The sequence below is a fragment of the Calliphora vicina genome, chromosome 2 (genome assembly GCF_958450345.1).
Source record: "Calliphora vicina chromosome 2, idCalVici1.1, whole genome shotgun sequence".
NCBI classification, from domain to species: domain Eukaryota; kingdom Metazoa; phylum Arthropoda; class Insecta; order Diptera; family Calliphoridae; genus Calliphora; species Calliphora vicina.
Window position 1 is genome coordinate 43068185 of NC_088781.1, and position 12564 is coordinate 43080748.

General features: G+C 33.3%; 1 protein-coding gene across 1 annotated transcript in view; it reads right to left on the reverse strand.

Moving 5' to 3' along the window:
* Positions 1-12564, reverse strand: part of grp (serine/threonine-protein kinase grp) — an 81444-nt gene that overhangs the window by 42764 nt on the left and 26116 nt on the right. Inside the window, exons 2-3 of the mRNA XM_065501062.1 lie at positions 9054-10194; positions 4685-4908 (exon numbers count right to left, since the gene is read on the reverse strand). Of these exons, the coding sequence (XP_065357134.1) occupies positions 4685-4908; positions 9054-9256 (427 nt within the window). The 5' untranslated portion in view covers positions 9257-10194. The remainder of the gene's footprint in view (positions 1-4684; positions 4909-9053; positions 10195-12564) is intronic.

A 12564-nucleotide genomic window follows, 5' to 3' on the forward strand; every position in this document is an offset into this window, starting at 1 on the left:
CCAAACACTTTGTTATTAGGAGTTTGTTTGAAGTCAAACATAAAAATGTTTTCTTCCGTGAACATTTTATAAAAATCTATCGAACAATACTCGTAGAAATAAACTATTTTTTGAAAAGCTTCTTTCTTGTTTAAAGGATATTTAAAATTGTCCTCGTTTGTAACTGTAGTTTATAAAATAATAAAATAAATAAAGAAACAGTTTCCTGCACTGTACTATGTTTTAACATTTATATCAATGTGGTTGGTTGTTAGTTTCCTAATTCCAAAGGATTATAATTTTGTTAAAATTGTTTTTATAGTCTGCCTTTCATGCTATTCTATTCTCTCTATTATTTCTGCTGAATTAGTTAGAATTTTATGCAAATTCCAAGAATTCTACTCTTGCTGGTGGATGACATTTTAAACTGTGTTATTACAATATTAAATACAAGATTTATATTGTATTCTGCTGCTTCTTTCTGCCACACAGGTGATGTTGAAAGTGTTGGGTGTTGTTGTTTGTTACATAAATATTTCTTTAAATCTGTGTTATAATAATATTTACAAAAACAAACAAATGTGTTCTTAATATTTATTTCAAGTACTTTGTTGTGTCTAAAAATATGCTTATATTTGCACTCTTGAACTAAGAGGAAGGAGAAGGAGAAAAAAAATAGAAAACTGAAAAATTGCACTCAAAATAGACATAAATAAAATGACAAGAACTTGTTTGAAGGATTTTGACACGATTTCGAAGCTGTTGAAGTTAAAAGGCAGAAAAACTGTTTATTTTTTATTAAGAGGAAAGAGAAACTTAAGTTTTGCAATTGAGTTTATTTTAAGAAGAATCAAATACGAATAATTTATTCCTAAAGTTAAGGATTTGTCATTATAATTTGAAATTTGCAGACACATAAATGGTTTCCTTGTTATTTAGTGAAGCAATTGTTTACAATTTAAATACTTTGTCAAGGCTTAAACATTTTATTAGTGCTTACTTAAAAGCAATTCTTAATTATTAACTTTCAAAACTTTCTATATCATTATAGTCCACTTTTGTGAAACTCATTCAGTGTTGCGCTCCCTCTTGACCTGTTTTCTCCATTCAAAAGGAAAATTAAATACCACCTCCTCTAATAAATAGAAACCTTATTACAATTATTTGAACAACCTTTTTTTATTTGTTTGGCCGACAGGTCATTAAAAGCAAATAGATTTAAATTTTAATTAAATCATTAAACACAAACAAACACATGCTTCTATTAGCGAAGTACTTATTTGATTTGCTTTTTTTATTATTTCAATTTTATTTTACGGCCATTTAAAAATAGAAGTTCATTATTTTACAAATAAACCACCTACTAACCGGGGGAAAAAGGAACAATTAAACAGGGAAAAAAAGGAAACCAAACAAAACAGCAGGAGCAACAATAACTACAGCAAACAAAAAGGACTTAAATGTGTATAAATATGCAAAATACTCATGATAGATGAGAGATAGAATGAACGAACGAACAAATATAAAATGCAAATGACTATAATAATAAAAAATTTGTTTATATTGTATTTGCTTAAAGTATCTACTACATTGGTCTATTTTTACACTCAGAGATATTAAGGGTTTCAATTGTGTTATTTGTATGACTTAAAAATGAAGGACCTTTTCAAATTTTTAGCTTTTATTTTGAAACATTTGTACAATATAAATTGATTCAAAGTATTGGTCATTGTTAGCTGTGAATTTTTCCCCTCTTTCTGGCAACATAAGGATTCCGAGCCCAAAGAATTGCTCATCGTTTGAGGCCAAGAACGAATCAAGCCAATATTGGATACTCTGTTCCAAAGTGAAGCGTATCCCAGAGAGAACGTTCTGCATCGATCGAAACAAATAGTATTGGGACGGGGCAAGGTCTCGACTATGAGGCGGTCGAAACTTCCAAACCACTTCATTCTGAAATAGTTTTTAATAGGTATTGTATGATGTGGCCGAGCGTTGTCATAATGGAATATTAAGATTTCATCTTTGTCCGCATATTCTGGGCTATTTTCGGCCAATGCTCACTTCAGTACAGGTCTGGGCATATTTCAGCAGCTCATAACAAATAATACCCTATTGGTCCTACCAAATACAGAGAATTACCTCAGCGCCATGCCAGGCCAGGCTTCACATACGATCTCTTACGCTTCAGGTTATCGTAATGGATCCATTTTTTATCGCAACTAATGATTCGGTGCAAAAATTACTTTCTTTTATAGCGTTCAAGCATCATTTCGAACATGCATAATCGTCTTTCAATGTCTCTCGGCTTCAACTCGTGTGGTACCCAATTTCCCTGCTTTTGAATGAATCCTGCTGCTCGAAAACGTTTTGAAATTTTCTAGCTCTTGCTGAGTTTTACAACAATAATCTTCATGGAGTAATGCCTCCAATTGTTGGTCTTCAAAACTTAAATATTACCATTTCTGAACAGCACAAACCACTTCTTGCACGTTGAAACCGATGGAATAAATTCACCATAAGCTTTGGTTAGCAATCGGTGTGCTTCAGAGACATTTTTTTTCAAATTAAAACAACTAAATATTTTCGATATTTTCAATTAAAAAAAAACGTTGTTCAATAACGCAAGATGGCGCGCATCCTAAATATCCAATTTTCCATGACTCTGGCGCTTAAATTAGACTGAATTTGACTGATGGCATGGTTTATATTGGCTTTGAGGGCCGCTGTGGTTAGTGGCTTATTCGCACCTACGACTTAACACATTGACTGCCACATGACACATATGACTTTTATTTTAGCCATGTCACACAATAGTGCTGGAGTTTAAAGAATTTTTTCGATGTTGTCTGCAATTTCCTCATCAAAACTGTAATCTTCACATTCTTCATCACTTACTGAACTTGTACTGAGTATTTTTTCTAACTAGTTATCCCAAATAGCTTTTCGCCATTTCCTAAAGACGTAACCGCTAAATAAAATATATTTAAATTCTTTTATTTATTGTCAAAAACTTCTTTTACTTAAGACAGTTCAAAACAAATATTTAGTTTTATTTTATTTGATGCTGTTTGATCTTACAAAACGGTTGTAAGAGCAAAAACGTCAAACAAATTTGAGCTAAAAAAAGTGGTTACGCTTTTTTGAGTAAATATTTGCCATGTGTGACCGTACCTTAAGACTCGTTGTTTCTATGCAGTAAATATTACTGACAGTAGCCTAAATTTCCATATTGACGTTTTCGAAGTGATTGCGCAAAAATGTTGTGGCCCCAGCATCTTATTTGCTGAAAGTGCCTTGACAGTCAATGTGTTAAGAAAACCCCACAACATAAATTCTAACGGGGTCACATCGTGTTCACATCAGCTCCACGTAAGATTACCATGCCCTCAAATCGCTCATTTAGAATGTTCATTGTGTCGTTAATGTTCATATTATCCAATTCAGGTAATCAACGACCTATAGTGCTCGCCGTTGATGGCCTGGCAATGTCGTTCTCAAGAATATATGGACCAGTCCACATCCATACCAAACAGTGACTATTTCTGGATTCATTGCACGCTCTTGGATCTCATGTGGATTGGTATAGTCCCAAAGTCGACAATTTTGTTTGCTGATGTACTTCCAGAAATTGGACTAAATGGTAGATTATCGCGTAACGTTTTCCGAAAAAACAATTTTATCATTTGCACGTGTTTTTGCTATATCCGTCAATGGTGATTTGGCAAAATAAAGAGATGTATGGCCGCTATCAACTGTCAAATTTCCTATTGGAAGATCCTATATAAGGAAGAACCACGACTACCTAAATTTTTTACCTATTTTTGATCTATATTTGGATTACTGTCATTAAAATAGACAATATGGATATCTAGTGACAGGCGCGGATCCAGGTCAACCATTGCGGGAGTTTTGAAATCAAATTTATTTTACATTTTGCTTTTTCCCTCCTTTTTTTATATGAAAACTTTTCGGTTGTAATTCCGGCGTAATTCCTATTTCACCCACTGGATCCGCGCCTGTCTAGTGATAAATATTTCAAAGACCTTTCTAATGACGTATATTATAACGTCATAGAAATTCGGAACGACAATAAGCCATAATAGGAAAAATATTGTTTAAACCGATTTTTTTTTCATCAAAAATTTTTGAAAGATTTGTCTTTCAAAAATTGTTTATGAAAAAATAAATATTTTGGCTTATTGTCGGAGCCACATAAATACTGATAGAGTGGTAGTCGTAAGACAGTCGTGAATGTTTGTGAAACAGAGTAGCTTATATTATGAATGGCTATTTTTATTTTCACCAACACATTTTTCTTTGAGTGTAGGCCGACAATCCAAAAAACAGATACACAAATATAACAATAGACAAATTTTACACAAAATAAAAGATGGCAAAATGTATTTTACTTGTTTGCATTTGTATTTGAAAGCCTGTTAATTGTAATCACTTTGGCTTGAAACATTACTAACACAAAAGAGCCAAAAAAATAAATAAAATTGTTTGTAAATTGAGAGGATTTCAGTAATGATTACATTGACATTTAAAGGCTAAACAAATGGAATATTTATACAAAGAACAGGTACAATTTGTTAGTTAGCAAGGCACTTGTTAAATTTATACATTAAATGATGCACTTTTTTAAAACAATTTCAACAATTTACTTTAACTAATTTAAAACTATTTAATTTATGGTACTTACCAATACGATCGAATAATTCACCACCGGCTGCATATTCCAAAAATATATATTCGATGTGGCCATGTGAACGATTACCGAAAAATCGTAGTATATATTGGTCCTGTAGCATTTTCTGTATGCAAATTTCTTTACGTACCGACAGAACAGCATCCGAATGTTTTTTCAAATCGACCATTTTCATAGCAACAGCTTCACCGGTTTGACGATTAATCAACAATTTTACTCTGCAAAATAGAAAACAATGGAAAATGAGAAAAGTGCGGGCAACAAAAAGAAGGAGATGAACAGACAACAAGCCAGAGAGAAGAGAGTAAATTTTATAGTAAAACAGTTAGTTAATTACATACATACATATAGACGGATATTAAAGCTCTCTTTTGTTAGTGTTATTGTTTTGGGAGAACATCAAAAAATACTAACAATAAAAAAGTAACATTTTCTTTTATGAAACTCTCTCTCTTTAAAACGTGGGTGTCATTGTTGTATTCATTATCCTGCCGCATAAAAAGAAAATTGTGTGAGTATTCTGGTTTCAAACACGTTGTTTTATCCCGTTTGTAAAAATACTATACAGTAGAATGCGGTGCGGTACGGTAGGTTTTTGAAGTATAAATAATAAAAAAAAAACTTAAGCTTCACACATCTAAGGTTTCATTGTTAAATGTACTAAACACAAAACTGTAGTATACAATTGGGGATATTGTGTGTTTTTTTTTAATAAACGTTTTTCTGTTTGTACTCCCCTGACATGCGCAAAATTATGAGTAAATCGACAGTCGTATGTGTAAAATGTCAAAAAGGTTTTGTGTTTTAAGGTATGTAGTAGAGAAATGTATATTGGAGTATAAAATGCAAAATGTAACGTTATACATCGTCAACAAAAAAAAAAACGGGAGAGGAAAAAAACGCCGGAAGGAAGTGTTTGATAGGTTTCCGGTTTATTGACTTGTTTCTTTCATTCATTCATTCGTTAGTTCATTTTGTTTGTTTATTTTGGTTTAAATAACCATCACTTGTTTTCAATTTTATTTTGATGATACCAGCTCGTTGTGTATTCTACTCTAATTTTGTTTATTTCTTTTGCTATTTTATGGTAATAGCAATTATTTGATTGCAAAAGTTTTTAGCCACATATAACTTGTTAAACACACATTTCGTTTTATTAAAAAGTACAAAATTAAGGAAATCCTATATGAAAATTGGAGAATTATTGTTTTATTACAATAAAACTTTACTGTAGCCATAAAGGTTTTAACATAAGGAAATTGAAATCGGTCAAACTGTAAGTGTTATGTATTCCTTAATAAAACAGGATACTTAATCTGGATTAGAATGTTTTTGATGCGAAAAAACATAATTATTTGTGTTATGATCAGGGAAACCGGTGCCATGCATAAGGTTTTTATGCCTTTTAGAACAATTTAATAATTTTGCCATCGATTCGTTAGTGCATATTTTAGCATGTATTTTTCCTTTAAGAGCATATTTATGCATATCTTGGCCTTAATATACATATTTGCCCTTTTTATACCCTTCACCTTCGTGAGAAGGGTATATATAAGTTTGTCCTACAAAGTATATATATTCTGGATCCTTATAGATAGCGGAGTCGACTAAAAGATGTCCGTCTCTCTGTTGAAATCAACTTTCCGAAGCCCCCAAATAACTTACATACACGATTCATACATCAATATCTCCGGAATTCTTCCGGATCGGTTTCTATCTAAAATCGAGAAAATCGGTCAAAAAACAAACCTAGATATTTTTGACCTATATCTGGAATACTAAGTCATTAATATAGACAATATGGATATCTAATGATAGATATTTCAAAGACCTTTGCAACGACGTATAAAAAAAATTCGAAATTTTTTTTTTCCAAAAAATTAAAAAATCAACTTTGAAAAAAAAATTCTTATATTGAAGTATAATTTGGTGAAGGGTATATAAGATTTGGCACAGCCGAATATAGCTCTCAAAAATTATATTGAAAAATTTATATTTTTACAAAATCTGCAGCGCCAGATTAATTCCAATTAACATGTTTATTATAATATGGCAAGCATTTGTAGGAAAGGAGTACCCCAAAAAATAATTAGAATCATCAGAGGGAGAAGGGAATCATTCACAACGGGAACATCAGACAACCATCTCATACTAACGCTGGAGTAAAACTTGGATGGTCTTTATTACCTCAACTGTTCAAGAGCGTGCTGGATGATATAATGAGCGAAGTCTGTTTAGAGGTTTAGAGAGAAGAGGATTTACATGGAGTCGAGGATTTGGATTATGCGGATGATATTTGTCTACTGTCGCACAAAATCTCCAACATGCAAAAGAAACTACAAGATCTGGAAAGATTGGCGCGAAATGTTGGACTTGACAATGTTAGCACATATAACATCATGCTACAGTTGAATACCTTAATAGCTTGTGCTATTTAGGCAGTGCAGACGCAAGCAATAGGCTCAACAGAGCGAGATCGGCTTTTGGGTGACTGCATTAAGTATGGAGAAACTCGCAATAAACGAAGCTCTACTCAAACTCTACTCTGTTGTACGGAAGTGAAACCTGGCTAATATCGAGCACAATCACCCAAAAATTACAGGATCAGAATCTTATGCAGGATCAGGAACCCATACTAAAAAAATTAATCAAACGCAGAAAATGTAGGTGGATCAGCCATACTATCAGGAAGATGACCGATAGTATTACAAGGAAGGATCTACTGTGGAATCCTCAAGGTTCAAGAAGCCACGGTCGACCCATGATCATTTCTTCAGGTTTGGAAACATAAAATAGTCACTATGGGCTAAATCCAGAAAATAGGGCGGATGAGGCAGCAATTCGTAGCCTAATTCATGGATTTTTGTCATGGAAACCGCACATGTGTGCAGTCTTGCATTGCCCTGGTGAAAAATAACTTTTTTTTTTGCCCAAATACGGTCCTATTTCCAAATCCTCATAAAATCGAACCAATTAGTTTGCATAATATCCGCCAGTGATTGTTTTATCAATGTGGATTATACCGCGAACATCCCAAAAAACGTTTGCCATGACTTTATTGGCTAACAAACCCATCTTGGCCTTCTTTGACGCAGATTCACCCTGAGAAACCTACAGTTTTTACTGCTGTGTTGTGATGGATCCAGGATTCGTCCCCGGTTACAAAACTCCATATTGCGATTGAACAACGCCAAACACTCCTACAAAGTTATCACACGAATGAGTTTGTGATCGATTGTGAGCAAACGCTACAGCCATCATGCGGAAAGCTTTCTCATACCTAAGTGATCACTCAAAATTTAAACCACTCCACAATCTCTTGCACTTTTAATTTCCTATCGGCCAACATCATATCGTGATTTTTTTCAATTGTTTAGGTTGACTGAATATGGGCTATATTATTGTCGTCTTAGTAAGAGTTTTTTCAGTTCGAACCCAAAAACCGTGACACTTCATCGATTTAGTTCAATTCAATAATTCAAACCCTATTTTCTTACTGAATCAGTTTCAACATGTTTCAACTCAACGATCGACTCGCTCTAATATAACAACTATAAATTAAAATTTTCAAACCGGTTCCAAAAAGTTGTTTTGGAACTGATAAGTGATCTATAGAACTATTCTACTACTAATGTATTAGTGTCAAAGAGTTAGTTCGGTAAAAACTCTACAGAAGTACTTTATAATCACAATAGGAAGGATTCATGTGAAAGCGGATAGCAGTCGGATTTACACCTCCGATTTTAATCAAATTTACCACATACATAATATATCCAATATGTTCCTCATATTTTTTTAAAATTGTCTAAAATTATATACACATAATTGCCCATAACTTTGAAACTACTCAAAGACCAGCATAATTTTTGATTCCATTTTAAAGGCAAAGATATTGTCCTTAAAATGGTGTGAATTAAATTGATTACTTCCAAGAGGTTAAAGGTCAATTTTCGGAGTATATATTTCAATGTAAAAAATATCAAAGATCGCGCTGTTAATAATTAATAAAGAACACGGTATGATGACACTTAAACTCTCTTCTATATTCCTGCAAAAAAATTTCGATGGAGACTCAAATTTTTAAATTTTCTAATCGCGGTATTTTTGAAATCGAATGCGTTTCCGATGATGAAGTCATTGATTTGAGAAACCCTTTGGAACCGTAATATGTGTGGTAAATTTCATTAATATCGAAGATGACAAATCCTAAAATAGCAGTTTTCTGTCCGTTTTGATATGGATTATCCCAATAGTGTTCCACAAAACGGGTTCCAGAAGTAGTTCAAGGATGTTGTTAAAGAATCTGAAGTGGTTCTGATTACAATCTTTCTAGAATTTAATAAGTAAATTCAAAATTACTTACTCGCCATATGCACCTTCACCTAGTGTTTGTGCCAGTGTCCAACCTTCAACAAATTCACGATTATTGCCAGTCGTGGTACCAGCAGTATTTGTCGGGTTGTCATTGTTGTTGCTATTGCTGCTGCTGCCAGAATTGTTGCCATTGTTAGTAGTGTTATTTCCGTTACCATTAGAGGATGATAATGCCAATATTGAAGCGGACATGGCAAAAGTATTTTACAACAAGAAAATAACAAAGAAGATGCCAATGCTAGCAGATAAGCAGAAGAGACGAGACGAGCTGCTATGATTGGTGGCGAGAATAGTTTCTCTATTTGAAAATGAGTTTTTAATGTTGCTAATTTTTACTTTTTTTTTAGTATAAATGGTTTTTGGTTAAAGCTGATATCTTGTTGTTATTATTATTGTTTATATTTGTTCGAAGGCAAAAACTAAAACTAGTTTTCCTTTTTTTTTAGATGATTTATTTTTAACTTTTCTCTGGCAAATGGCCAAAAAACCAACCAGCCAAAGATGTAAAAAAGAAAAGCTGTTGTAAATGAATCGACTGGACTGGATGGATGTGTATAATTTCGAGAGATTTAATACTGGTTTATGTGTACGTTTGTATGTTTATAGAGATTTTAAACGAAAATCACAACAACTACAACTGAAAATGGTTGGTTGGTTGGTTGGTTGAATAATGTGTCTGGCCTTCAAGTCATAACGTTAATAATAAAAAATGAAGGAACAACAAATTTTAAACTTCCAAATAAAATGAAATTTGTATACAGCTGGTTGCTTTTTGGCCGGTTGACTGGATGGTTTGTTCGATGGTTGGCTTGACTGACTGAGTGACTGGTTGAATGTATGTTTGGTTGGCTTGGCTGGCTGCTTGGTTACTTTGTGAGGTAGGTTTGATTTTCGATTTTAATAAGGACTCTTGCTGCAGCAGCAAGCAGTACGTGTTGCTTTATACGACGACAATGTCAAATTTGTTGATTTTCTTAATAATTCATTACTTTTAATCAACCAAGCAGCGATTGATTTGACAGGAAATCTTTTATTTTTTTTTGTTGTTTTGTGTAAGCTCTCTTTTTTAAATTATTTCCTTTTGTATAGTTTTTGTGGCAATTGCTGATGGTGACGATGATTTGCTGAATCTGAAATGATATGGAAAGTAAAAAATAATATGAATATTAATTGGATGTGGGAATTATGTTATACATATGTATGTCATGATGTATTTTTTTTCAAAGAAATTTAAAATGTAAGCTTATAGTATATTTTTAAATAAATTTAAATTTAACCAGAAATTCAAATAAGAATTAGTAAAATGTATGCTTAATATTAACAATAAAATATTTAAATAAAATTTAAAATGTTTAAACAATGTAAATGACTTTTTATATGTAAGATTGAACATTTTATGTAAGTTCACAAATCTCAGCTCACATCACAGCATATTTAAACACATTTTTGACTTCTCCTGTCATCCTCATACATTCACTGGAATGTCAGCAGGACGAAATAAGTAAGGCTTTTGACAGATTAAATAGCAAATATTGAAAACTTAAACGAAGTCTCATAGGATTAGTTGTATAAAATACTACTGTCCTATAATGAGAACTACTAGCGTTTTACACTCAGACTCTTACAGCCATGTACTCAGACTTTTACCGTCTTGAACTCAGATTTCTACCGTTTTATACTCGGACTACTACCGTCTTATATTCAGACAACCGTCTTATACACAGAAACCCGTCTTATACTCGGGCTAATATCGTCTTTTACAAAGACTTCTACCGTCTTATACTCAGACTTTTACCGACTTATACTTAGACTTCTATCGTCTTACACTCAGACTTCTATCGTCTTACACTCAGACTTCTATCGTCTTATACTCAGACAACCGTCTTATACACAGACAGCCGTCTTATACTCAGACAACCGTCTTATACACAGACAGCCGTCTTATACTCAGACTACTACCGTCTTATACATAGGCATCTACCGTCTTAAACTCGGACTACTACCGTCTTATATTCAGACAACCGTCTTATACACAGAAACCCGTCTTATACTCGGGCTAATACCGTCTTATACAAAGACTTCTACCGTCTTATACTCAGACTTTTACCGACTTATACTTAGACTTCTACCGTATTATACTCAGACAACCGTCTTATACACATAAAGCCGTCTTATACTCAAACTACAACGGTCTTATACATAGACATCTACTCAGTCTTCTACCGTATTATACTTAGACTTCTATAGTCTTATACTCGGACTACTACCGTCTTATACTCAGACAACCGTTTTATACACAGAAAACCGTCTTATACTTGGGCTACTACAGTCATATACAAAGACTTCTTCTACTTACTCTTATATAGTCTTATACTCGGACTACTACCGTGTTATACTCAGACAACCGTCTTATACACAGAAAACCGTCTTATACTAGGGCTACTACCGTTTTGTACAAAGACTTCTACCGTCTTATACTCAGACTTTTACCGACTTATACTAAGACATCAGTCTTATACACATACAGCCGTGTTATACTAAGACTACTTACTACCGTCTTATACATAGACATCTACCGTCTTAAACTCGGACTACTACCGTCTTATACTCAGTCTTCTATCGTCTTATACTCAGACTTATACTTGCGACAACTATCGTCCTATTCTCAGACTTATACCGTCTTACTACAGTCTTATACCCAGAATTGGATTAGTTTTGTTAACGACTACTGTCCTATAATGAGACTACCGTCTTACACTAAGACTTCCGTCATATACTCAGACTTATGTCGTGTTATACTCAGACTACTACCGTCTTATACTCAGACTACTATTGTCTTATACTCAGACTTCTACCGTCTTTTACTCAGAATAGGATTATTTTTATGAATGAGGCTGCTATCGTCTTACATTCAGACTACAGTCATTTACTCAGATTTCTACCGTCTTATACTCAGACTGCTACCGTGTTATACATAAGACTTCTACCGTATTATACTCGGTCTTCTATCGTCTTACACTCAGACTACAGTCTTGTACTCAGACTTCTACCATCTTATACTCAGACTAACATCTTATACTTAGATTTCTACCAGCTTATACTGACGACTATCTTATACTCAGACTATCGTCTTCAACTGAGAATAGCGTATCTGACAGTTAAGTTCACTGTGAATAATTCAGTATTTCTTCTCTGACTTTATCTAGGATACATTATTAATGTCGTTGCTAAGTGCGCAACCTTTCATGTTTAAAACTAAAAACCCTTCATCAATTCATTAAATCAAACCAATTTTACAGGCATCAATAGGACACTACAACCAAATTAGTCTTAAATTAGAATGTCTTGACGTCTTATTAGGAACTCCAGAACAAAATTTAATATCGTGTAGATAGCCTATAGAGATTCAATCGGTAGAAAGTATTTGAATAACCGAAATACCAATTTAAAAGAAGCTGTACTTAATTGCCATCCTAAGAAATAGGGCAATAATAATTAAC